Genomic DNA, 26,171 nt, shown 5'->3' with positions numbered 1-26,171 from the left:
GAGGTGGGTCAATGTGCCATCTAGTCATGAAACCCAATCACTCTCATCCTATGTAAATCTCAACTCCGAGGTCCTCTATCAAGGGGGGTTTCAACTCAATCTACCATGTAGCCCTATAGAGAAAGTCATGAGGGTGCCTTCCTTTGCACCATGGACTTCCATTGGGATATTATGTCTGGTAAAAACCCCTCCCCACTCATGGGGAGGCAGATCCTAGACTAGCCTTAGGACTAAGTGCCACTGGGTCTTAAAGACCCTTGTCAGGTGATATCAATGGATGGCATTGATCAAAATCACGACGCCTTTTTTGGACCGTTAGATAAAGTAAACTAGGGGTGGAAAACATAGAATATAATGGCTTGAAACCACATGGTTTTGTTGCTTGAAGGTATAGTGTAGTGGTAAGATGTCTCCAATGGTGACCCGAGATCTCGAGTTCAAATCCTCTTTTGCACATAACATTTTTGTCCAAAATTTTCTAAGTCCCAAACCCAAATTAACCCTCATTCCATGATGTAAACTAGGAAGTAAACTATGATTTGCTAAGTAAACTAGGAAGTAAACTATGCCCGCTTAGTAAACTAGAAAGTAAACTAGGATCGCTTAGTAAACTAGGAAGTGAACTATGCCCGCTTAGTAAACTAGAAAGTAAACTAGGATCGCTTAGTAAACTAGGAAGTAAACTATGCCCGTTTAATAAACTAGGAAGTAAACTATGATTGCTTAGTAACCTAGATTACTAGCCTAGTTTACTGACCCTAGTTTACTTTATCCGACGACCCAAAAAAGGCGTCGTAATTTTTTATCAATGCCATCCATTGATATCACTTGACAAGGGTCTTTAAGACCCCGTGGCACTTAGTCTTGAGGCTAGACCAATATGAGCCACTCAGTTTGCGAATTGGTCCTCGAAGGCTGCAAGCTAAGGCTGCCAGTCCTAATCTCTGTAAAGATTTATCGCGGCGGGCTCCGGGACCAAGGACCGCCAAGAACTGGAGTGCGAGTGTAGACGCGGGCCATGCAGTTTTTTTATTGTATTTATAGCGTGTTTAAAAGATTGTTTAAGTGGAAAAAAATATTATTTTTTCAAACGTCTACTTTTTAAATAGTTTTTAGTGCTTTGAATCATTTTTATTTTTTCAACTACTAGATCTTGTGTTTAGAGTATCTTTCTAGAAGGAATTTCTTTGAAACCCTATTTTTAGAGAAAAATAAATTTTCTAAAAAAGTCTTTAAACACCAAAAAATGGCTTGGCTTTACATGACTAGTGTTGAAATATAAATCATCACACTTGTCAAGTTCAAAGATATCAAATAACACACTTTTTTGTATCTCGTTTAGTGTCAAAACAAGGCTCCGAAAAGGGTACATGTGTTGTAATTTGATGTGTCATTTTTATGCATTATGTAAATATCCATCTTCTTCTTAAAATTAACAAATGACAAATGCTATAAAATCGATTTTAAAGCTTTTATGTTACATAAATGCTCGTGTTATGAAACTTAGCAAAACATCATTTTTACTCACTACCACATGATGATTTATAACATGCATGGCTCCTTTATATCGGTCCATCATCAATAACATAAGAATGTGTCAAGAGATAGGTGGTTGAAATTTTGGTGAAGCCAAATCAACATTTGCATGATTGGTGCATTTAAAAGGCTTTGGAGAAACTCTACAAGAGTTTGGGAAGCTATATATAAATTAACAATAAATAAGGTTAGGAGCTTGTTATTTGAATATATGTTTGCATTTGTACATGCAACAAATTCAGTATATAAAAGAGGATATTTGTAAGAAATGGAAGAGTAGGTAGTATTAGTAGGTTATATAGGCTATAAGAAGGTAGTTAGGCTTTGTGAATATGAAGAATTTTAAATATCATTAGCTTGAAGCAAATATAAGAAGGTAGCACTATTGACAAGATTATGGGGAACCACCACCCTAATCTTCATCTATGTGGGTTCTCAACATATAAGGAGGGGGAAGAAAAGAAAGGGGGAGGGGGGTCTCTTCTTTGTGTTTCACAATACATTATATACTAATGACATTTTACCACAATACATTACATACTAATGATGTTTGACAATACATTACATACTAATGATGTTCCACAATGCATTACATACTAATGGTGTTTTTCTAGAATTTCCATAAGTATAAATATAAATGAGCGTCTATATAGCTTAGTCATTCTCATGGAACCTATGTTTGATGTGATGGAAGATTCCCTCAATAAAAGTTTTAGTTATAATGAAATGACACATTTCTCTAAGCCCATTCAAATCGAAATTAAAAAAGCGTGTTTCTTATCTTAGACATTTCTTGCCACCCTAGATCAAAATATTCTCAGTTCCAACAAGTTGTGAAACTCCCATTTAGAAAAATAAGCATTTTCATTCTGTCTTCTAGCTTTTCATAATGTCATGCAAACTAACTCTATATTTCTCATAACCACATATAGGGACCTAATTTAAAGTAACAACTTTATCTTTTGCTTGTTCCTAGAATTTGTCAGATGTTTGGAGAAAGAAAACATCATGTTATACTAAATTTAAAGAAACCATGTAAATATTATTCTTCACATGTTATATACAACATTTAAAACTTATTTTAAAAATTATATACTAAATTTAAAGGAACCACGCAAATATTATTCTTCACATGTTATATACAACACTAAAAACTTCTTTTAAAAATTATTACCTTTTGAGCCCACTTAGGTAATTTTGGTAAATACAAGCTAAATTTGCCCTTGTGAGTGCCTCCAACCTTTTAGGCCCTTTATAAGTGCACTTGATGGACTTAAACCTTCGAGCTTGATAACGCTACCCACTAGATGGAGAACTATCCATTAGCAACAAAGGCATGCTTTAAGCTTATGTTCCTCACCTTTTAGTCAACAATCATTTCAACTAAGCAATTACTATTTGTTAATGATAGTGCTAATGTTTCTAAAGTGATTTATGTTTGAACCATTAAGGTGATTCATGTTTGAACCCATGGGGCTTACATATGGGATACCTCCATATAAATTGTATGTGAAGGACAATAAATATTTTACATGTTTTGATAACATTAAATTTGAAGGGCAATAAATATACAGAGGTATCCCATATCAATTAATATGGGATACTTCCATATCAATTGTTTGTGAAGGGCAATAAATATTTTACATGTTCAATTGTATGTGAATAAATATTTTACATGCTCAGACAACATATGAATTGTATCATATGAGTATACAAACTATACATACTTTTAAGAGGAATGTTTAGCACACATAAATTGATACGAGATACTTCCATATCAATTTGTATGTGAAGGGCAATAAATATTTTACATGTTCAGACAACATATGAATTGTATAATATGAGTATACATACTTTTAAGAGGAATGTTTTAGCACACCTATCGGGCACATAAGAAATTAATAAGAAAAAAATATTTTACATGTTCAGACAACATATGAATTGTATAGTATGAGACTCATACATGCTATACATACTTTTAAGAGGAATGTTTACCACACCTACCATAACTCAAGCACATAAGAAATTAATAAGCAATACACCTATAGCAAATGCAAAGACTATAATATAGGTAATGTCACACATTTTCATTCCTCTTGAGAAAACATGGGATCAAATGTCTTTTTGCCCACCCATTCGTTGGGTCTAGCATTCACCCTTGAATAGTGGATGTTTTTGACCCCACCTATGGGCTAAAAACACCTATAAGTACCCTTGTTTGCTCTAAAACAAGGTGGGTGGGGATGCATTACACTTTGGGAGAGATTAAGTTCATGCAGCTCATGATCACCAACAGTCCGTCAGATGAAAAATGTTCAGGCAAGTGATAGGAATGAAGAGGGTGGAAACCAATTAGCTATGAGTTATTCTTGTCTTTTTGTTCTAGCTTTTTCAAAAAGTGGGGTAACGTAGCCTCCTTGTAAGTTACTAAAAGTGTCGTGGGGAAACTTACAATGAAGTCAAACCTATCATTTAGCCCTCGTGTTGGTGAGAATCACTCCTCAAGTTATCCTCCCATGCTTGTGTTATTGGAGGTAGCTCCTTACGTTGTGTGTTGCAATTTAGTAAAGATAAAATTCATGTGGTTGCTCCAAGCTTTGATTTGCTTGCTTTGCAATGCCTAGACCATCAAGAAAAGAGAATAGAGAAGAGAGAAGAGAGAATGCACAATCTAGTGATGGATGGCATTGCCTTCCCCTATGAATGTATACTTGGTGATTGTAGATTCATGTGGTTGCTCCAAGCTTTGATTTGCTTGCTTTGCAATGCCTTGAAAAGAGAATGGAGAAGAGAGAAACAATCTAGTGGTGGATGGCATTGCCTTCCTGTGTGAAAGTATACTTGGTGGTTGTAGATCCTAATTCATGGAGCGCTCATGGGTTAACTAGATTAGTTAACAACCCCAAAATTTAATTTGAAGGGCTCAATTAAAACCCCATTAGAATGTAAAAGAGATTGGAAGGGGAAAATTTATTTTTTTTCCAAAACTTGCCTTCCATTGTAGGGTAAATTTTTTCTAATGTTCAAGGCAGCCTTGAATTTCTAGGTCATGTAATTGCTCATGAGATGTGTAATGGGCCTCTACACTTGAGAACTTCAAAGGTTCTAGAAAGGGGGTTAATAAAGAACTCTTCATTCTCACACTATGTCAAGTTATGTGAATATACGGAATTTATTGTGCTATGAATAAAACTTGCCTTCCATTGTAGGGTAAATTTTTTCTAACGTTCAAGGCAGCCTTGAATTTCTAGGTCATGTAATTGCTCATGAGATGTGTAATGGGCCTCTACACTTGAGAACTTCAAAGGTTCTAGAAAGGGGGTTAATAAAGAACTCTTCATTCTCACACTATGTCAAGTTATGTGAATATATGGAATTTATTGTGCTATGAATAAACATTTATTATCCATTTTAAAAACATATTTGATAGGGGATGTGAGAACTGCTAGCTCATTATGGTCTTTTGTTGCACTTTCTTGAGTAGTCGTCATGGTAAGGCGAAAGACCGAGAGAAAAAGGAGTATAAATGCCATTTTGCCACGGAATCCTAATGGGCACGTTTTCCTCAAGCTGCAAGACACTATCACCTTCAGAATTAGCTCGGCATGATGTTGCTTTCAATCTAGAATTTATTGTCCCCACTTCTGCTACCTCTTCTATCGCTAAATATTCGAAGCTCTCAATTGATTGCATCTACAAGAAAAGTCTCCATAAATATTTTTTAAAATTCACAAGGAAAAATCATATGGACGAAAATTTGTACTAAGGCTTCGAAAACTACCCAGACCACCATCACAGCATTGCAAACGCCTACCTTACATGCCTATGCCTCTTTACCAAGAGTAAAAAGGAGAGAGGAGAGGAGGCATACAAAATTGAAATGTCGTCGAGACCGACTTTTTGAACAAACTGACCTAGCCTATTTTTTTCGTTTCTCAATCGATTTGATAGTCTCCGTCTTTCTCTCATTAATTAATTGATTTTTTTTAAACTCATTGTAGGGGCGCCCCCGATAGGCATGATTTAGGAATGGGCTGCCATTTCGGGTGGGGTAAAGGTCTCTAGAGCTGAGAACTTCAAAGGTTTTAGAGAGGGGGAGGTAATAATAAAGAACTACGACAAGTTATGTGAAATATGAGATTTATTGACCTATGGTTTCTGAAATAAACATTTTTTTTTGGGATCAATAATAATTATATATATTACCTCAGTCCAAAAAACTTGAGTACAACCAAGTAACCTATAAACTATTGAACTTTACAAATCATTTTTATCCTCATTTAAGATTTTACACAGAAAATCCCATCTCTCCTCCTGCATCAAAAAACACGATTGCTCCCAGGAAATCCGATAGCCCAGCAGAACGCAGGCCTCTATTGTTGCTTCAGTAGTGAAATAAACGTTTATTCTCTAGCTTAAAAACTTTTACATGATAAGAGGGGTGAGGGGTGAGAAATGCCAGCTCATCATCGTGATTCTTCTATGATGGAATTGCCCGTTAGGGACAAAAAGGGGAGTTTGTTTTAAAAAGAAAAAATAAATTTTGTGGGCTTGTGATTGGTGATATTTATCGGCAATAAAAAAAAGATTTATCCAACCACTGAGCCCGTGTGGCACGTGTGTGCCGCGTGTGTGTTTTAGCTTATGTCATGCGCTTTTTTGTATTTGTATCCTCACATTAAATGAAATGTATTTTGTATTTGTATTCTCACATTAAATGAAATGAAATAAAATAAAATCAAAACAAACCCAACCCGCTCCAGCTGAAAATTCAATCATCATTTTCGCTTCCATCATGCCGCCTGCTGGCGTACTCTCCCTCCACTGCTTTCGTTTTTCCTTTTTGCCCTTTTCTCATTTCTTAAAAATATTTTTTCCCATTGCCCTTCATCCGTTGCCCCTCCCCATCAATCTCCTGTGTTTTCTGGTGAACCCTAGATTGCTCATCCTCCCTAGATTGTTCGTGCTCCTCTGATGCGCTCGGACACTAAGTATTCCCTCTTCCATATCTAGAACCCTAGATTTCTAGCTCCTCTCTGTGACCTGCAAACCTTAGGTTTCTCATTTCTCTTTGATTAATGTAAACTCTCCGATTCAGACTCTGCTCCAATTTCGATGATATTCCTTCCACCTCTGCATGTAAATCCCATTTTCCCACCCTCCTGTAAACCCTCGATTCAATTATCGGCTTCCATCTGCTAACAATGATCTGACATTTGAAGAGCTCCATCTTTTCACTGTTGTGAGGCCTTTAGCTGTAGCTCTCTTTGGTATTTATAATTATATATCGCACTTTACAGCTCGGTACAACACATAGAGATTAGGGATTCAAGGTCTGCTGCAACGTAAAGTAGTCAACACATTTTGCAGTCATTTGCCAGCATTTGAAGGTATGTAAGGGTGCCTCTCTCATGCTATACATATGTAAGCATGCTATGCATATATTTCTTGATTATCTTGATTGAGGGTGCCACAGCATCTTAATCCACCATTGGCACTCTATACGCTTATCAGAAATCAGCATGACTCAAGCCCTCATTCACATAATGGGATTGTGCTATGCTCAATATCGATTCTATGCATAAGATCTCAATAGATCAAGATCTGCTTAACATGATGGGATTGTTTTTCCACATAAGGTGAGACTGCCCCGACATGCCTAGGATGCATGTTTTCTACATTTGAATTTGCCTGTAGCAAACCCAATGCCATGAAAACGTGGCCTGTGATTGGCCTATTCATAATTGCATACACATCAGTAGCCCTAGTTGACAGGGATCATTATTGATGCCATTGGCCATTTTAAGATGGAAGTCTGGATTCTCTTGGCTGCGGCTGGATCAGGATACCTTGCCAGAAGGTGGCAGAATGCCCAGAAGCCCAAAGGATTATCTGCTGATGAAGCAGAAGATGACAACAATGCAGGTCCATCAAGTCATATGCCTTCATACAGAGGCCAGTACCGCCATTTTTCATCCTCGGGAAGACGGCAAATTGGAAAATCTCTTTGCGGTAAGGGAAGTCCCTATTGGGTCAGGCAGCCCCCAAAGAATGTTGGGAATGCTACAGAGCACAAGATAGAGGGTAGAGTGGATGGTGGTGAAGGTGGAAAGAAGATTTGCAAGGAAGGTCACACTCTTTATGATGATGGGAAAGTATGTGAAACCTGCTTAGGTTCAGGTGCGGTGAAAACCTTTCAAACTTCATCTAGGGACTACCTTCTGGAGTTGGACCAGTCCAAGGGAATTGAAAGCAAAAACCCTTCTGCAGAGCAAGATCTCAGTGATTATCTGTCGACCATGCGATTAAGCCACAGTCGTGAAAGCAGAACACGGGGCATGGCGCAGGATGAGAATGTGAGTTGTGGGTTAGACAGAGATCTACAGGAGGAAGTTGCTAAAGGAAAACTTTTAGCAGATAGGCCACGCTCGTTATTGTTCAGATCTTTTTCTGGAAAGCGGGCAAGTGACAGTGTTGATGATAAAGCTTTTGAAAGTGGGTATATGCATCAAGATGGATATGCAGGGAAGCGCATGAAGGATGCTGTGGATGGCACAGCTAGCCAGGAGGATGGTTTTATGTTTGGAACATGGATGCCGGGCTTTTGGGACGTCTGTGAGGGTGTCTTTGTCCTGGACACTGAGAGTCTGCTAGTGCAGCAAGAGTGTGAAAGTAGAAGTAACCGGAGTAGTAGCTCAAGGAAAATTAGGACACCCAACAAGTATGGAAAAAGTAGAGGTTCTAGAAAGAGAAATCTTGCAGCCCAAAAGCCTATGTCATCTTTAGAGAGCTGTCTTTCTGCACAGTTGGACAACGATTACAACAGGAGGACAGTACAAAATAGAGGGGTAGTTGAGCAGTCTGCAAATGCTGTTGTAAGAAGCATGGGAAAACTACCATCAAACAATGTAGATATTTTTTCAAGTGAACGAAAGGTGGGTGTGCTAAGAGCTGATTCTGCTATTGGGTTGCCCTCTTTGTCAACACAACCAAGCGCAAAGAAATTTTCGAGTAATTCAAGAGTACCAAAGAGCTTGAACGGGAGAGCTTCAAATGGAGATGTATGTAATCCTTTTGCAGGTAAGATGTGCAGCGTGGCTGATAAACCTACTCAAAGCTTTGCAGGGTGGGAGAGCTTTGGTAGAAGAGGTAAAGAAAAGTGTTTAGATGCTCTGAATGAAGAGAGGAGATACAACAAGGTTATTGCATCATTAACTTTTGTGTTTCCTTTTGCTGGACTAGTATCATTGTATGCTTGCCATGACTTTTTTATTTTTGTTTTGGGAGGCAATTCTTCTTAGCTTTAAAACTACAGCTTGTCCTGATCACCTGGTGCTAGGAAGGCTTCGTACTGATTCACGTGCTAGCTGGAAGGCTGCCTGTTTTTGCAGCACAGATTCTGGGGTCATGTCTCTGTCAATTATTTCACAGTTAAACTAGCCAAATCTAAAGAGAATCCTCGTGATGGAAACGTGGCTTATATTATTTCTATAAAGGAATAAGGGATTGCTTTGAACTCTGGACAAGTTTTTGCCACATCTCGGTAGAGACATTCTGGGTAGCTCAATAGATAGAAGGTACAGGACCAAAATTGCCTTACTCTATTAAGTCGTAGGTTAGTTATTATTCTCTCCAGATCAGCTGATCTACAAGTCACTCTTCAAGTTTTTAAATGTTCTTTCTCTTGAATCTTACCTACCCTCTAACTTTTCTTAGTCCTAGTTCACGTTCTTTCATCCCAAACTGAGAACCCGTACCCATGCCCTCTAAAGAATACTAATTTGCATAGGTGATTGAACCTTTATCCTGCTGATTGACATGATTAGTGTCATGTGCACAGTGTGTATCTACCGTGTGCTATACGCACACAAGACTAGCTTTGAGGTTTGGGGAAGCTTGGAGCTAGGCAGACTGATTGGCGAGCTGAGTTAGGGATAGACTAACGGGCGGGCACCCAAGTATGGACGGGCGGGCACCCAAGTGTGGATGCTCGATGACCGGCCAAGAGCCTATAAAAGGGTGGCCAAGGTTAGTCATTAGTGAGAGCTCTATGGTTTGGAGCCTGGATCTAGTGCAGACGTGCACCTGCTTTACGCAGCCGAGGCCGGCAGCAATCTCGAGGCCCGCGAGGGTAGCTTCGTGGCGGTATGGGACGTCGCGAGGTGGAGATTGGTCGGTACGTCAACCTAGTTAGCTCAGCTCGTGGCTCGGTGGGGACAGCCAAGACTGTGGGCTTGCCCACGGCTATCATGGTTGGGAGGTGAGTCAAGCCTGCACCCCCATGTTGTTTGTTTGTTTGCACGTTTCGAGTCTCGTACCAAGAGCGTTCAACGAGGAGATCCGGAGGGGATTTGACAGCGGTATCAGAGCGTGCCTCGTGAACGAGCAAGTCGGTAGGTAGAGAAGATGAGGTCGAAGTAAGGTATGTGTTCAAAAAGCTTGCTGTTTTTTCTGTGCATACTGCTGTTTTTCAGATTCAGTATGTTGTTTTTTCATCATAGGAACCTGTGATGATGGAGATTGTGGTCTAGAAAGGGTTGTTTGCTTTGCAAAGAAGAGGATAGATGTTTTTGAACCGTGTAAACAGTTTGAGAGAAAACAGAAAAAAAAGCACGTTTGCTTTTGGTTGTTCGGAAGAGAAAGAGAGAGAGAGAGCGAGAGAAGCGATTGCCGGGTACTATTGGTCGTGTACTGCTGGCCGGGTACAGTTGTACTGCTGTTGTAGGCGCAAGTGAGTAGGCGGTTCGACTATGCAGGCGACTAGGCCTATGTAGGCTGCCTTGTTGGCAAGCGCCTAGGCCTACGCAGGCAGGCGCCCAGGCCTACGCAAGCAGGCGCCCAGGCTAGGTTGGCAGGCGCCCAGGCCTACGCAGGCGGCCAAGCCCAGGCGTAGGCTGGCGCAGGCAGCCATGGACACCCAGGCAGCAAGGCATGCGGTGACAGCAAGTCCGGAGACGGCAGCAGACAGGTTGGCGGCGCTAATCCAGGAGAGAAGAGAAAAAAACAAAAAAATCCAAGAAACCCTTCGCCGATTTGAGGCGTTTTTTGATTTTTTTAGATCAATTTTTTTTTAAAAAAGTTTAAAGGTTCCCTCCAAGGTTTAAAGGTGTTTTTTTTAAAAAAGAAAGCAGAATATATATATATATATATATATATATATATATATATATATATATATATATATATATATATATATATATATATAAACACAAAAGCGCACCATGATGCAAAAACGCAGGTAGAGAGAGAGTAGAGAGAGAGAGTGAGAAGTGCTGGAATTTCAGTATATACTATGTACAAAAAAGGTACAGATCTTTGCAGCCATGGGCTGCCTTCATAAAAAGGTAATAAACCCTAAAATCTGTCCCCTATGGGACCTCCTATTGACTCACACCCCTAGTGGGTGGAATGAATAATGCTATGAGCACTTGATGCCAAGCAGATAAAGACTAGGAACCAGATAGAGTCAGACTGTGGAGCACAAGATGCAGTAGTGGACAGGTTGGACTTGGAGAAGCACCAGGGAGCAGTCGGCTGAGGACAGGAGCTGTCGGCTGAACCAGGAAGCAAGGCGCATGAAGGCAAGACAAGAATACCCAAGTCGGCTGAATGAAAAAAGCATTTAATGAATTCAGAACTGGCCGACCAGCAGTCGGGCAGCTCCTACCTTGTCCAAGAAGCCTATAAAAGGCATCAAGTGCTCATAGCATTATTGATTCCACCCACTAGGGGTGTGAGTCAATAGGAGGTCCCATAGGGGACAGATTTTAGGGTTTATTACCTTTTTATGAAGGCAGCTCATGGCTGCAAAGATCTATACCTTTTTTGTACATAGTATATACTGAAATTCCAGCACTTCTCACTCTCTCTCTCTACTCTCTCTCTACCTGCGTTTTTGCATCATGGTGCGTTTTTGCATCAGAAGGTCTTCAAGAGTGTTTAGGGCTGAAAGAAGACTACCCAGAGCTTCCGCGCGTTACATTGGTATCAGAGCATCAGGCTCAGCAAGGCTAAACGCTGATTCAGTCCCAGATGATGGTGTACAGGTCCAAGGTACAGGAAAGTACATGGATTCAAAGCCCAAGGCGGGAACACAGATCGGGAAGAACTCCCAGGAGGTTTGTTGGTGGTGTTCCACAGTGCCAGATGGGGATGGCAGTTCCGTGAGCCAGATGGGTTCTAAGGGAACGGTCCCAAGGGAGGTTGATCCTCCAAGGGTGATGTGAGAGTGCCAGACTCAGTTCCAGGAACGAAGACCAAGACGGTGTTCAGAGTCAGGGCAGGAATGGATTGTGACAGTCATCCAAGAGCAGGTTGGATTCCCGTCATCAAGTTTAGCAGAGGGGGATGTCATGTGCATCACAGATGCCATGGACATTTCTCAGGGCTAGATCCAGAAGGGGCAAACAGATAAAGACCATGAACCAGTAGAAGATAGGTAGAACCAGAATGTAGGAGCTTCAGGTGTAGCATCTGAAGTGAGCATGGAGCAGGACAAGTGGGGTCATGGAGGGAAGCAGACGGCTGATGCACATGACATCCCCCTCTGCTAAACTTGATGACGGGAATCCAACCTGCTCTTGGATGACTGTCATCATCCCAATCCTGTTCCGAAGTCCCTCTGTCATCATCCATCCCTGGCAAACCTTTTTCTCTGAAAATCCGGTCTGTTCTCTAAACCACTCTGTCTCTGATGAAGATCTATGCATCTGGTCTTCCTCTAGTCCACAATCCATTCCTGCCCTGACTCTGAACACCGTCTTGGTCTTCATTCCTGGAACTGAGTCTGGCACTCTCACATCACCCTTGGAGGATCAACCTCCCTTGGGACCGTTCCCTTAGAACCCATCTGGCTCACGAACTGCCATCCCCATCTGGCACTGTGGAACACCACCAACAAACCTCCTGGGAGTTCTTCCCGATCTGTGTTCCCGCCTTGGGCTTTGAATCCGTGTACTTTCCTGTACCTTGGACCTGTACACCATCATCTGGGACTGAATCAGCGTTTAGCCTTGCTGAGCCTGATGCTCTGATACCAATGTAACTCGCGGAAGCTCTGGGTAGTCTTCTTTCAGCCCTAAACACTCTTGAAGACCTTCTGATGCAAAAACGCACCATGATGCAAAAACGCAGGTAGAGAGAGAGTAGAGAGAGAGAGTGAGAAGTGCTGGAATTTCAGTATATACTATGTACAAAAAAGGTACAGATCTTTGCAGCCATGGGCTGCCTTCATAAAAAGGTAATAAACCCTAAAATTTATCCCCTATGGGACCTCCTATTGACTCACACCCCTAGTGGGTGGAATCAATAATGCTATGAGCACTTGATGCCTTTTATAGGCTTCTTGGACAAGGTAGGAGCTGGCCGACTGCTGGTCGGCCAGTTCTGAATTCATTAAATGCTTTTTTCACTCAGCCGACTTGGGTATTCTTGTCTTGCCTTCATGCGCCTTGCTTCCTGGTTCAGCCGACAGCTCCTGTCCTCAGCCGACTGCTCCCTGGTGCTTCTCCAAGTCCAACCTGTCCACTACTGCATCTTGTGCTCCACAGTCTGACTCTATCTGGTTCCTAGTCTTTATCTGCTTGCCTCTTCTTGATCTAGCCCTAGAAATGTCCATGGCATCTGTGATGCACATGACATTGCCACACATCTCTTAAGTTTTCAAGCTCTCAAGCTCTCAAGTTTCCTCGCGCTTTTACTGTGCAAAGATCTAATTTTCTCACTTGCCCTCTTCACGATGTCGACCCAAGAATCGGAGTTGGAGTCCCTTGTCGAACGCGAAGGCTTGCCGGCTACGGAAGATATCGATGCTGATCTTTTTGACAATTATGTGTCAAAATCAGATTTTCAAGAGTTCAAAGTTGCTCTCGAAGCTTCTTCTTCGGAACGTCAGGCACAAATTGCCGCCTTGATACAAGACTTGCAGAACTCCATCTCTCTCTTGACCACTACCCTCTCTACTCTTTCGGATATGGATACCTTGGCCTATGCTTTAGGTCCCAACATTACTCCGGATTGGGGGCGAGCAAAAGCAGCGTACTAAGGAGATCGTAGACACTTGGCTACATGAGTGGCAGGTTCATTTTCAGTTTCATCCATATGATGATGGAAAAAAGATCCTGTTAGCAGCAGGTTTCCTTTCAGGCAAAGCTCTGCTTTGGTGGAAGGAACTTAATTCTAAGCCAACAACTTGGGCACAATTCGAAGACATCTTCAAGAAGGAATTCCTCAAGAAAGAGGATGATTATGATGTTGCTCGGTTTACAGCTTTGACCATGACCTCGCAACACCTCACTTATGAGGTCTACCTCCAGAAGTTTAGGGACTTGCAAATGAAAGCTACAAAGATGGATCCCACTACTCTTTTGGGATTCTTCGTATTATGGTCTCATCCAAGTCGAAACCCGTTACTGAGCAGGGGAATAAGCATAAAAGAAAGTTCTGTGCACCTATGGCTATTGATTGAAGGAAAGTCTTCGGACCAACCTTCGAAGAATTCAAGTTCGACACCAGCAAAGAAGAAACGACTCCTTAAGGCTTTAAAGCTCAAGAAGGAAGGACGTTGTTTTATCTGCGAAGAAAAAGGACACATGCGTAACGAGTGTTCGAAGCAAAAGGGTGCAAAGACCAACGTAGGACCTAAGCCAAAGGCAGCTAATCAGTTGTCTTTGACAGGTACGTCAGTTACTGTACTTTCTCGCCCTAGTACATGCTTTGATTGTCTGTTCAACTCTAAAGTATTTGGCTTGCATGATTTTCTCCGAGTTTATGGAGAAGTGAATGGCCATAAAATTCACAGTCTTCTAGACCCTGGCAGCTCACACAACTTTGTTAACTACAAACTTGTGCAGAAATTGAGTCTTGATACGACACCCAGCGATCATACCTATGAGATACGTCTACTTGCGAGAAGGCCAGTATGGGATCGAAAGGTGGAGATGCTTCCAATCCAGATTCAGGACTACAAAGATACTCTGGAATGCTATGTTATGCACCTTGAAAATGTATACTTGTTATTAGGGATTGAGTGGTTTAAGACTCTTCAAGTCCAGATAGATTGGTCTAGTCATATTTTTTTTTTCAGCATAGGAACATCCAGCATAGTATTTTAGGTGATTGTATACATCCCTCTCAGGGACCTCTTGTAATTACAGTTGATTTTGGAAATATAATGGATTTTAGGTGATTGTATACATCCCTCTCAGGGACCTCTTGTAATTACAGTTGATTTTGGAAATATAATGGATTTTTCTTTGTATACCGCTTTCCATTGTGTGTATTGATTCCACTTTCTTCATTTCTCATCCCTTCCATGGAAGTCAATGAACTAAGTGTGTTTGAAAGCAAAGAATTACAGAAGATACTTGATTCGTTTCAAGACATATTTCCTAAGGAACTGCCATCGGGTTTATCACCTGAACGGGCCGTAGATCATCGTATTGACTTGATCCTTGGTGCTCATCCTGTTAGTATTTCATCTTACATGATGAGCCAAGCTGAGGAAGGTGAGTTGGCTAAACAACTCGAAGATTATTTGAGGATGGACCAGATCCGTCCAAGTAAATCACCTTGGGGTGTACGTGTTGCTTAAGAGAAAGAAGGACAACACCTGGAGAATGTGTATAGATTACAAGAGATTGGACAAGTTGACAATTAAGAACCGTTATCCTCTCCCTAGATCAGATGACTTGATTGATCGGTTAGCAGGAGCGAAATATTTCACGAAGATAGATTTACGTACTGGCAATCACCAGATACGTATTCATGAAAGGCATGTCGAGAAAGCTCGTTGGGTTGAGATAATGCAAGATTTTGATTTTGAGATCTGTTATCGGAAAGGGTCCATGAATAGTGTTGCAGATGTGCTTAGTCGAATTAAAGAGGTGAATACTTTGTCTTTCACTGAGATTTCTACAGACTTATTTCAGTCATTGCAAGGGCTTTGCAGGACTGATAGTTATTTTGGTCCATTTTGGCAAAAGATCCAGGACGAGAGCTCATTGATTGACCAAGACTCAATGACTGAGCAGTCTACTATTCAGGCTGCAGGAGACCAGTGGATGATTCGGAATGGTTTACTATTCCGTAATGACAAAATTTGTGTACCACAGATCTCGGACATTAGGTCCAAGATTCTTAAGAAGTCACGACGCCCCTTTTGCTGGACACCCTGGGGTACACAGGACGCTATCGTTAGTAATACACACTTTTTATTGGCCAAAGACGAAAGGGTATGTAGAAGATTATGTTCTTAAGTGGAAAATTTGTCAGGCAAATAAAGCTGAACGCTTTAGACAGGCTGGGTTGTTGCATCCTTTGCAAATTCCAAGTAATAAATGGGAAAGTATTTCCATGGATTTTATTACCGGATTGCCAAGAACACATCAAGGCCACGATTCTATTTGGGTTGTGGTAGATCGCTTGACAAAAATGGCTAGATTTTTATCGACCCGGAAGACTATTACAGCTACGCAATTAGCACGGCAGTTTATCGAGCAATTGTTTAGACTGTACGAGTTATCGCAGGACATAGTCAGTGATAGGGACTCTAAGTTTACGAGTGATTTTTGGAAACTTGTTTTTGAGAAGTTGGAAACAACTTTGAATTTGAGTTCCTCAGATCATCCTCAATCTGATGGCTAGATTGAAAGAGTGAATCAGATTTTGGAGGATATGCTTCGAGCATATGTATCCAAAAGACAGAGTTCATGGGAGGATTATCTTCCTATGTTAGAATTTGCATATAACAGTAATAAGCATACGAGTACAGGTTTTAGTCCTTTCATGCTTATGTATGGTTTTCAATCTCGATCACCTGTTACAGTAGGATTCTCAGGACTTCAGCATGATGCAGCACGTAATTTTTTGCAAGATATGCAAGAAATGTTACAAGTTGCGAAGGAATCTATTAGAAGTGCTCAAGACCGAGATAGATTTTATTCTAATAGACATCGTTCACCCAGAGAGTTCTCTGAAGGAATGATGGTGTATTTGCGAGTTCCGAAAGATTCCGAGACTTTACGGACAGGTCGATCTCCGAAATCATCCCCTAGATACTGTGGATCATTTCGTATTACACGAAGGATTGGTTCAGTTGCATATGAATTGGATTTGCCTTCTCATGTGAAAGTTCATCCTGTATTTCATGTCAGTAGACTTAAGGAAGTACTGGGTGGAACAGACCAGTACTGGGTGGAACAGACTGTTAGTTACTCCTCAAGAAATTATAGATGTCGAGGACATGACATTTGTTTCGCACGAACTTGAAAAGATTCTTGGATTTCGTGAAAGAAGATTGCGTACATTTCATGTCAGTAGACTTAAGGAAGTACTGGGTGGAACAGACCAGTTAGTTACTCCTCAAGAAATTATAGATGTCGAGGACATGACATTTGTTTCGCACGAACTTGAAAAGATTCTTGGATTTCGTGAAAGAAGATTGCGTAATATGTGTTAGAAAAAGTGATCTATGTCATATCATAGACAAGGTCAAAGGGATGTGGATGAATGTGGTGAAGGCTAGGAGTTATCCCACATGCAAAGGCAAAGCCCATATGGTACTTGGACCTATATAAAGGGTCATTTCAATGTAATGTAACACAACAATTCATTCTCAAGTACACAATCTCTTGGTCAAGTAAGTGCATCTTGTGTTGCTTTGTATTGCTTTTGTCATTTGTTTATAATCATGTTTAGCATTATGTTTGAGCCTCCATAGGCTAGCCTAGTCCTAGATCCTTGATTTCCAACATGGTATCAGAGCCTGGCAGCAGTAGCTTAGTTTAGTTGTTTTGCCATTTCTTTTCAATATGGTGCCCGCAAAAGGAAGTGCCATTGAGAAGAAGGAATAGCAAAATTATTGCATTAGTCTTTGCACCATTAGGGATCTGGTAGGTTCAGCTCTCCAATAGCTTAGGTCTATCTCTCTTAGCTTAGCTTAGTATTTTTCACATCATTAGCACTAATATCTTTCATTAGGATTATTGTGTTGGTCTCTTTAGTTTAGAGCCCTTTAGACTCTCAAAGGAGATAAGAGTCCATAGACGAGCGCTCGCTTTGCCATACAAGAGGTACTTGGAACACACACCGCATGAAGAGAGAGAGTGAGCATCTAAAGAATAGATAAGTAGCTCGGCAACAAAGCAAAGGCTAGCCGGCAGTAAAGGCTATGCTGTAGACGGCAGCATCAGAACGAGAGATAGCAGCACGGGCCTCAACATTTACATCTCCAAGTGCCAGCTGTTTCAGCAACCTCCGAGACACGCATTTGCAAGAACAAGTAGAGCATGTGTGGCAGCTCACGACGGTGCACGGCCAACCACGAACCTAGTACAGAAGCCAGGAGGGAATGAGAAGCTATCACTGTCCGAAGCATTAGAAGAAGGAGCTGCCCAGTAGCGCAGGCCACAGCAGAACATAGGCGGTGACGGCGAGACGAAGAAGGCAGTTGACCAGATCCATATCCAGCATCATCTGTGGAGCCTTCGAACGCTGACAGATCCTAAATCAGTGCAGCAGCCGCCGGACGAATAAATCTGGCCGTTTCTAATTTGGAAATAAAGAATTCTTATTCTTTATTATTTTGAGACTAAGGTTTAAAAACCTTCAAGCAATTTAAGAGGTTGTTCATATGGTACGATGTTCTTTTATCTCTTTTTGGAAAATTCCATGCATTATGAAGATGCCTAAAGGATGGGAATGCACGCACGACCAATCTATGTGCAATGTCAGGACGAAGAAGATGCTATGCAAAATGAAGATGCAGATGAAGATGCAGACAGAGATGCAAAAATGAATGAAGACAAAGACGAAGATGTCAATGAAGATGAACAAGATGTTGTCTATGTTGTTTATTATGTCATGGCTCACATGTCATAATGACGAATGATTTATGCCCTCTCTTACCCAAATGTTTATGTATGGACACTACTACCACCGAACAATGTAATCATATAACCACCTCTTATGATGATGAAGAGGTACCTGATGATGAATGGGCTTTCTAAAGCCATGATGATACACTCCTTTACTCAAGATGTATGTTCACCTCTGACCACCGATGATGTAGGTCATGTGATATGATGTATGCTCACAGTTCTCCTACGTTGGCCATGTAGCCCACAAGGGGGGATTGATGGGAGTTGGGTTTCCATGCTCAACACATGATGGTGCACATGAGGCACAATGTTCATGGATATGGAGTATTGGAGAGACACATGATGGTGCACATGAGGCACAATGTTCATGGATATGATGATGATGATGCTATGATGATGATGGGGTATGGGAGAGGAATGTTTTCATGTAGGAATGTTTTCATGTCATGTCATTTTCTTTTCGCAATGTAGAAGCTATGCTCCCTATGAGCGATGCTAATTTCTTTTATGTACTGTAGAGCTATACTCCTTATGAGTTAAGCTTTTTCTTTCATGTAATGTTAGAAGCAAGGAAGGGCATTATGATATGCCATGATCAAGGAAGGGTGTTAGAAAAAGTGATCTATGTCATATCATAGACAAGGTCAAAGGGATGTGGATGAATGTGGTGAAGGCTAGGAGTTATCCCACATGCAAAGGCAAAGCCCATATGGTACTTGGACCTATATAAAGGGTCATTTCAATGTAATGTAACACAACAATTCATTCTCAAGTACACAATCTCTTGGTCAAGTAAGTGCATCTTGTGTTGCTTTGTATTGCTTTTGTCATTTGTTTATAATCATGTTTAGCATTATGTTTGAGCCTCCATAGGCTAGCCTAGTCCTAGATCCTTGATTTCCAACAATATGCTTATCACGGAATACAAGATCAAGTGGAAGGATCGTGTTGAGGAGGATGCTACATGGGAGACATTGACTACTCTTCAGAGAGATTATCCTGGCTTTTTAGTGAGCTCACGAGTGAGCTCTTAGAGGAAGGGGAGTATGTCATGTGCATAGTGTGTATCTACCGTGTGCTATACGCACACAAGACTAGCTTCGAGGTTTGGGGAAGCTTGGAGCTAGGCATACTGATTGGCGAGCTGAGTTAGGGATAGACTAACGGCGGGCACCCAAGTGTGGACGCTCGATGACCGGCCAAGAGCCTATAAAAGGGTGGCCAAGGTTAGTCATTAGTGATATAGAGTCTCGAGTGATTTGTGAGAGCTCTATGGTCTGGAGCCTAGATCTAGTGCAGACGTGCACCTGCATTATGCAGCCGAGGCCGGCAGCAATCTCGAGGCCGGCGAGGGTAGCTTCGTGGCGGTATGGGACGTCGCGAGGTGGAGATTGGTCGGTACGTCAACCTAGTTAGCTCAGCTCGTGGCTCGGTGGGGACAGCCAAGACTGTGGGCTTGCCCACGGTTGTCATGGTTGGGAGGTGAGTGAGGCTTGCATCCCCATGTTGTTTGTTTGTTTGTAGGTTTCGAGTCTCGTACCAGGAGCGTTCAACGAGGAGATCCGGAGGGGATTTGACAATTAACATAGGATGATTCAACCTTCCATAATTGGATGAACATAGAGGTCGATCAAGGGTATGCTATGGGACTAGGTAGTCTCTCAAAGAAAGAATTTGAGATTTAAAAACCATCACCATGGCTTAAAGCATTTAGTTTGCATGAATCAAAAGAGGACAAACATCTTAGAAGTTCTTCTCAGGCATTTGGCTGGATTGGTACCCAAAGCTGTTTATAGATATGAGTGGCCCCCTAGGAGGGGCTCACCTTGAGCACTGGATGGGGGATCTTTCCTGCCATTGTCCATGTATAATGTAGATTTACTCATGCGAAGTGTTAGGGCAATTATAGTAATGCTTCATGTTAGTAAGCTGTGACTAAGCTATTTAATATTTTGCTAACTGTATTTAGATGCCAAGAGAGGGAGGCCTCGTGTTTGTGCAACACCGTCTTATTCTCTGCTGCCCCTACTTTGTTTGGATGAGACAGGAGCAGAAAGCTCTTCATTGGAGGGACTATTATTCAATTTTGGTGTGGGGGTTGGTATGATGTTCACTGTCATGTCAAATATGCGTGAAGTAAGAAGGCTAACCTTACTTCTCAAAGAGGCAGAGTCGTTAATCAAAGACTTAGAGGACGAGCTCGAAGGGAATGATGAGATGAGGCTTGATTGTGATCCATTTAAGGAAAACAGCGCAGGACAGGATGTTGCGGTGGAACAAAGACAGACTGTTGTCACTAACACACTCAAAAAGGTCAGGAGTGTGAGAGCACTTCTGACTAATGAGTCAGAGGCTGCATCAAACATCGAGCACTCAAAGGACATTTCCAAGCTGGAAGCAGAACTAGAGGCTGAGCTTGAGAGGATGGAGTTGAGCTTGGGCAATGGAGACAGGTCCAAACTTCAAAGAAAAAACTCTGGATCAAAGGAGGTAAGATCTTAGAGTGTCGTACGTGTTCATAAGTGTGTTTTCTATGGTGTTTGGAGGTAACTGAAGATTTTTTTTTAATATACTAAATTAACTGAGTGGCTTGTGGGCAGCTTGATGAGGAGGTGGGAAATCTGGTGCAAGGTGAGCTGACAATAATTGGCCTTCCTCATCATGAAATCGAAGCAGATTCAGAGGATGAAGATGGCAGCAACTCCTCGCATGAAGATCTTCATGTCAGCAACTATGCTGTCTCTCCTAGAGATTTAGCAAAGCGTTTGCATGAGGTTTTGGAAGCAAGGCAGGAGGAGCATATCTCTGAACTTGAGGCTGAGCTTAAACTTCTAGGAAGCAAGCTACACGCCAAAGAGGAGGAGATTCGATGGTTGAAGGAGAGGTCTTTGGGTCTTTTGCCAGGTAATACTACTGCCATACTCAAATCTTATTTTTGTGTGGCTAGCTCAAGCTAGTCACTGAGGATGTCGTGTATTGATTTTCTTGGATGGTATGTTGTGCGCTAGGCGATGCTGAAGGCCTTTCTGGTTTTGATGAGAAATTGTGGAGCTCGCAAAGCTATACCCGGCTCAAGAGCACTTCTGAGACCGATGGTTTTTCAAACATGGAGGAGCACTCCTTACATCCACAGATCTCTTGCTCACCGAATGCTTCTCCTGTGTCTTCCAATTTCTCTCCATATGCTACAAACACTGCTCCTTTGTTCAACAATGGGGTAGAAAGTAAGAGCAATACTGCATTTATCACCTTGGGAGGCGAGGCATTAGCTGCCTATAAAGAAGCTTGTGATGAGTTTTCCAAAGTCTCGAGTGATCCAGTCAGAACTTATGCGGCTATGGACAGAAACACAGAAATCCATGCTTTTTATGGAGGCAACTCTGTCAAGGAGGCATCTGCAAAGGAATGCAATGTGGATTCGCTTTATAGGGGGAACTCTGATGGTTGGGAACAAGTGGATTTGTTGTCCTTGGCTGAGGATTTCTATGTCGGTGGTGACCTTGAGTTCACAGGGAACATGCCAACTCTCAGTCGTATCCCATCTAAAGGGCAGCATTGTCCTCGGAGGAGAAATTCTCACAATAAGGGATTGGTCTCAAGCCATCCAGAACCTGAGCAGCCCTTCTCTAGCTCAAGAGGAGTTGATTCATCAGATGATACAACTAATGATACCTCTGGCAGCACTCCTTGTTCGGTCAAGTTTATGGATGTGAGGACTGTTGGCTTTGGTCACAGTGAGGAGGATCAGCTAGGAAATAAGGTGGAAAGTGAAGCCAACAGCATCAACCATCCCCCCTATTTTGATCGGAGCCAAGAGATTCTAGTTCGTGCTGGAGTGAACACCCCCAACCAAGAAGAGTTCCATTCTATCTACCCACAAACGGAAGACAGTCCTGGTAAATTTGTAACCGCTTTGAAACCAGGAGAATGGGGTGTGCCTGACGAGAGTGATTACTTTTCAGAGCTGGATGAACAATTAGGTCAACTGCTGATCAAGAGGATTGTCGAGAAAAGCAGAAAAGGTTCACCTATCATACAAGATGCCCAAACTGTACTTGCGTCTCTTGAGAGGAACGACACAGCACAGGCTACTGACTGATGGGTGGAGCAGTGCCGAAGGTATGGAAGGTAGTCATTGGATTGCAAAACTTGATCAATGGCTCTTTAGCTGAGCATGGGAATCACATGAAGCAGACCTCATGAAGGGACCATTTCCGTTCCACCATCACCTGGCTCATGAAAATGGCAGAACCTTGTCAAAAGTACTTTGAGCTCTGTGGCTTGGTGTTTTCTGAGCATGCCCTCCCCCCCAACAGTGTGTGGGGGTATCATAGGTGACCAACAGGGAGGTGTGCTCTGTATAGGAGGTATGATGGGCTAGCTGAGTCATCTTTGGAGATCTTTGGGAACCCTTTGACAGAGATGCCGGGGACTCGCTATATTGTAAATGTCTTAAGAAGAGAGGTTGCTGCAAAAGTCACACCTGTGATGTATGGTCAGGAAATGTGATTCCAGTTTCGCTCTGCTTAGTGCACTCACCTAGGTGTTTAGCAAGCAGAAGATAACATTGCAGCTCGCTAGATTTACGGATATGTACAACATCTCTTTCTAAGGCTGTGGATGCTATCCTGTTCCACACATTCTGACATTTTGTTCTTTGCCTCCTGGATTTACTTGCAATAAAGTGCTTAGCTTCTACTGTGTGGAGATCAGTTGAAATGTGATGGATGCATGCCAAGCGATAATTGTATATAAGATTGACAATATAACCCTTTGATTAAGATTGGCAATATGTGTCTAATGGCCATTTTTACACTTTGTTTATCTATCTACTTAAAATGGTAAATTCGCTATTTTTAGTAACCAAATGCATGATGCTTAGAATACTAATAAAGTTAACCTATAAACGCTTTTTTGATAAGTTTTTCAATTTTTGAACTTGTTATTTTGAGTTAGTAATTGTTTTATCGAACAATCAATTGTTGATGTTACCCTTAACCCTTGATTGGGTTAACATTATCCCCTTCTTTGACAATCCCTTGGATGATGTGTAACGGCATGATCTTGAAGCTTGGAGTTGCATGCACATAAACCTATTTATATCTGTAAACTATCAACCTCTCTTTCTCATTTGGGGTAGGTGAAGTAAGAAAGTAGGTTAAAGGCTTCTTTGTTTTAGTTTGGTTTTCAAATTTGCAATCAAGGAAGGTAAGCGCTGGCATCCTTCTCATTGAGCAATTGGCAGCACACACATGATGCTAAAATAAATCTCCATTTTTAGCTCTAAAGCTCCTTATTTGTAGGTGTACTTTTGGGTGGAGAGTTTGTAAGAAAGGTTCCTAGCTCTATTCAACCATCTTTAACCTTTGGGAGAGTGAAAAGAAGAGGATTAGTAGCAATACAATATATGGGACTATTTACATTTTAGTCATTGCCTCACCATTTGCTCGCTATGATGCATCTTGAGCCCAGTGAGAGCAAGAGAGTGAAAGAACAAGATCCCCAATGCTAGTGGGAGAGATATAGTAAAGAGGCTATCCAACCTTGGTTATCCAACATCTTATGGCAATGAGTGCTGAAAGTTACCAAAACATGGGGGTGGAGGAGGACAAAACAAGTGCTAAAATCCTTTGCAAATAATTAAACTAGTTAACAAGGAACTTAAGTGAGGGAGGTAAGGTAATAAACTCAAAAAACACACCAAATCTAACTCATAAGAATCTCTCTCACAACTTATATAGGCACAAGGCCTTATCTCTACAGCTTTGCTTGCATCATACATTTGACCTCATCCCTTAAATCACTCAATCTAATCTATCCTAGTCACACCTTATCACACTCGTTCAATTATTGTTGCACACCTCTCCCATTCAAACTCTGTACACACATTTTGCACACATTCTTGGTGCACATAGATGCATATTGACACCCGCTCCTATTGGAGCTTATTTATCAACACCATCCCATAGGTGACAATAGCACTATTTGATGGTCCTTTTCATAATCTAACAAGGTGAACACTTATGACATCCTCTCTTAAAAGTGGACCCTAGCCACTCTCTTAACAATGAACACATGCCACTTAATTACAATTGTTAACTCTTGTCACACCCCTCATATAGTGACTCCTTTGTAGGTGATGAACACTTGCCACCCAACACAACAATGGACACATGCCACTCCTTAAAAGTGGTTGAAACTTACAACTACCTCAACTCAGAAACTACTCAACACACCCAATATGTGGCTCACACTATCACTCCATGCCACCTTATAACAAGCATTACATGGGCTCAACAAAGGACGTGACTGGGAGAGCTATTGTAAGGAGGCTAGCCTACCTTGGTATCCAAAACCTTATGGACATCCACAACACACTTAAGCCACAATACTCATTTTGTAGATTCCCTTCATGTGATTATAAAGATACTCATCACCTAGCTAATTAACGTCCTTCAAGCATTCACAATACCTGTTAATGTGATCACCCACATGCATCAAACAAGAACCTTTGTCCAATCTATCATCAACATTAGGCTTTTCATGCACATCACTCTCAAGAAGATCTGCATGTATCACATGCATCCTAAACTCCTCAATGTGACAAATAATCAAAGATAGTAATAATAATTAAACAAGACACTATTCAATACACCCAATACGTGGCTCTCATTTTACGTATTGACCTTAAATGTTGTATAATATTTATATTATAAAGAGACTAAGATTTTTGTCTTTATGTCCGTTCCCTTGAAGAATTTAGGCTAGCAAAGATGTCATTTTTCTATCTTAACCTTTGGTTGAAGTTTACTTTGTCAAAGAAAGTATAAGGGAATTCAAAGATTAGGTTTTTGCAATTTATCACTTTATCATTGTTATTTTATGTATACATCAATATCTAATGTGTAATGTCTTCAATACAATACTTTACTAATTATATATACTTGTGCCATTTAAAGATGGGGATGTGAAGGCACTCTAATGTCTTTGACAAGATTCTCAATAAAGACATCTGCCATCATTTTTCTTTGTAAGAGTGCCTAGTAATTATTGGGGGTTGCAAGGACCATGAAGATGCATTGAAATGGGAGGGAGAATAGGGTTAATTGTTCCCCATGATGCACACCTAGAACCATAAAGAGACTTTGATCAAAATAAACCAAAACATATTTACCAAAATGAAGATGACATACATGAAATCATAGAGAAGAAAGCATGATGGAGGTACCTAGATCGATGCTGAGGACAGAGGGTGTGTGTGAGAAAAGCTTCAAAACCCTAAACCAAAAACAAAACCAAAAAAATCTGTAATAAGCCATATGTGATTGAAAAAGAGAAGAAAGAATTATTAGGGTTTAGGAGCAGCATTAATAGTCTTTCTTGGAATCAAACTTAATGAAAAGTGTGAAACAAATGAGTAGCAAAATTGATGACAAGTAGAAAAAAATGTGTGTATGAGAGGTTAGGGTTATTTTCTATCTCAACCCCATAAGTGCAATCTCAAGTATTAAAGTTTTCATTTTCTTTTATTTAAAATGTAGTCTTAAGTATTTAGGATCTTAATTTCTTTTATTATGTTCTAGGTTTCCTAGTTGTGATAATAGTGATCTCTTAGATCTAGTGTGGAGACCTAACTGATAAAGTTGTGACTCTCCGTATGTCTCGCGCATAGCAAGGTAGGCCGAGGTCTTGACTAGTCTCAGTTCGATTTAAATGGTGAGCTTCCGGTACGGTGGATGAGAGACCAAGGAAGCGGCC

At 41.2% G+C, this 26,171-nt stretch overlaps 1 protein-coding gene across 2 annotated transcripts; it reads left to right on the top strand.

The window, feature by feature from the left end:
- The first annotated feature begins 6,309 nt into the window (after positions 1 to 6,309).
- LOC147641670 (uncharacterized) lies at positions 6,310 to 23,203 on the top strand. Of its 2 annotated transcripts, none has more exons than XM_086798049.1 (4): positions 6,310 to 8,616; positions 20,461 to 20,903; positions 21,014 to 21,317; positions 21,422 to 23,203. In XM_086798049.1, exons 1-4 carry the CDS (start codon positions 7,344 to 7,346, stop codon positions 22,510 to 22,512), a joined length of 3,111 nt encoding a protein of 1,036 aa, XP_086654175.1. In that variant the 5' UTR covers positions 6,310 to 7,343; the 3' UTR covers positions 22,513 to 23,203. The 2 variants fall into 2 exon arrangements, with proteins under 2 accessions (XP_086654175.1, XP_086654167.1); XM_086798041.1 differs by having other exon boundaries at positions 6,310 to 8,685.
- Positions 23,204 to 26,171: the final 2,968 nt, after the last annotated feature.

This window comes from Cibotium barometz, chromosome 1, assembly GCF_041138505.1.
Source record: "Cibotium barometz isolate CiBa-2024 chromosome 1, ASM4113850v1, whole genome shotgun sequence".
Taxonomy (NCBI): Eukaryota; Viridiplantae; Streptophyta; class Polypodiopsida; order Cyatheales; family Cibotiaceae; genus Cibotium; species Cibotium barometz.
Note: the sequence above shows the minus strand (reverse complement) of the source record. Positions and strands in the feature narration are given on the sequence as shown.

Excerpts from the sequence above, each read along its gene's own strand:
- LOC147641670 (XM_086798041.1), top strand. The coding sequence starts at position 7,344 with ATGGAAGTCTGGATTCTCTTGGCTGCGGCTGGATCAGGATACCTTGCC. Across the intron at positions 8,686-20,460 it reads GGAGAGCTTTGGTAGAAGAG|GAGCAGAAAGCTCTTCATTG; the intron begins GTAAAGAAAAGT and ends TGGATGAGACAG. Across the intron at positions 20,904-21,013 it reads AAAACTCTGGATCAAAGGAG|CTTGATGAGGAGGTGGGAAA; the intron begins GTAAGATCTTAG and ends GCTTGTGGGCAG.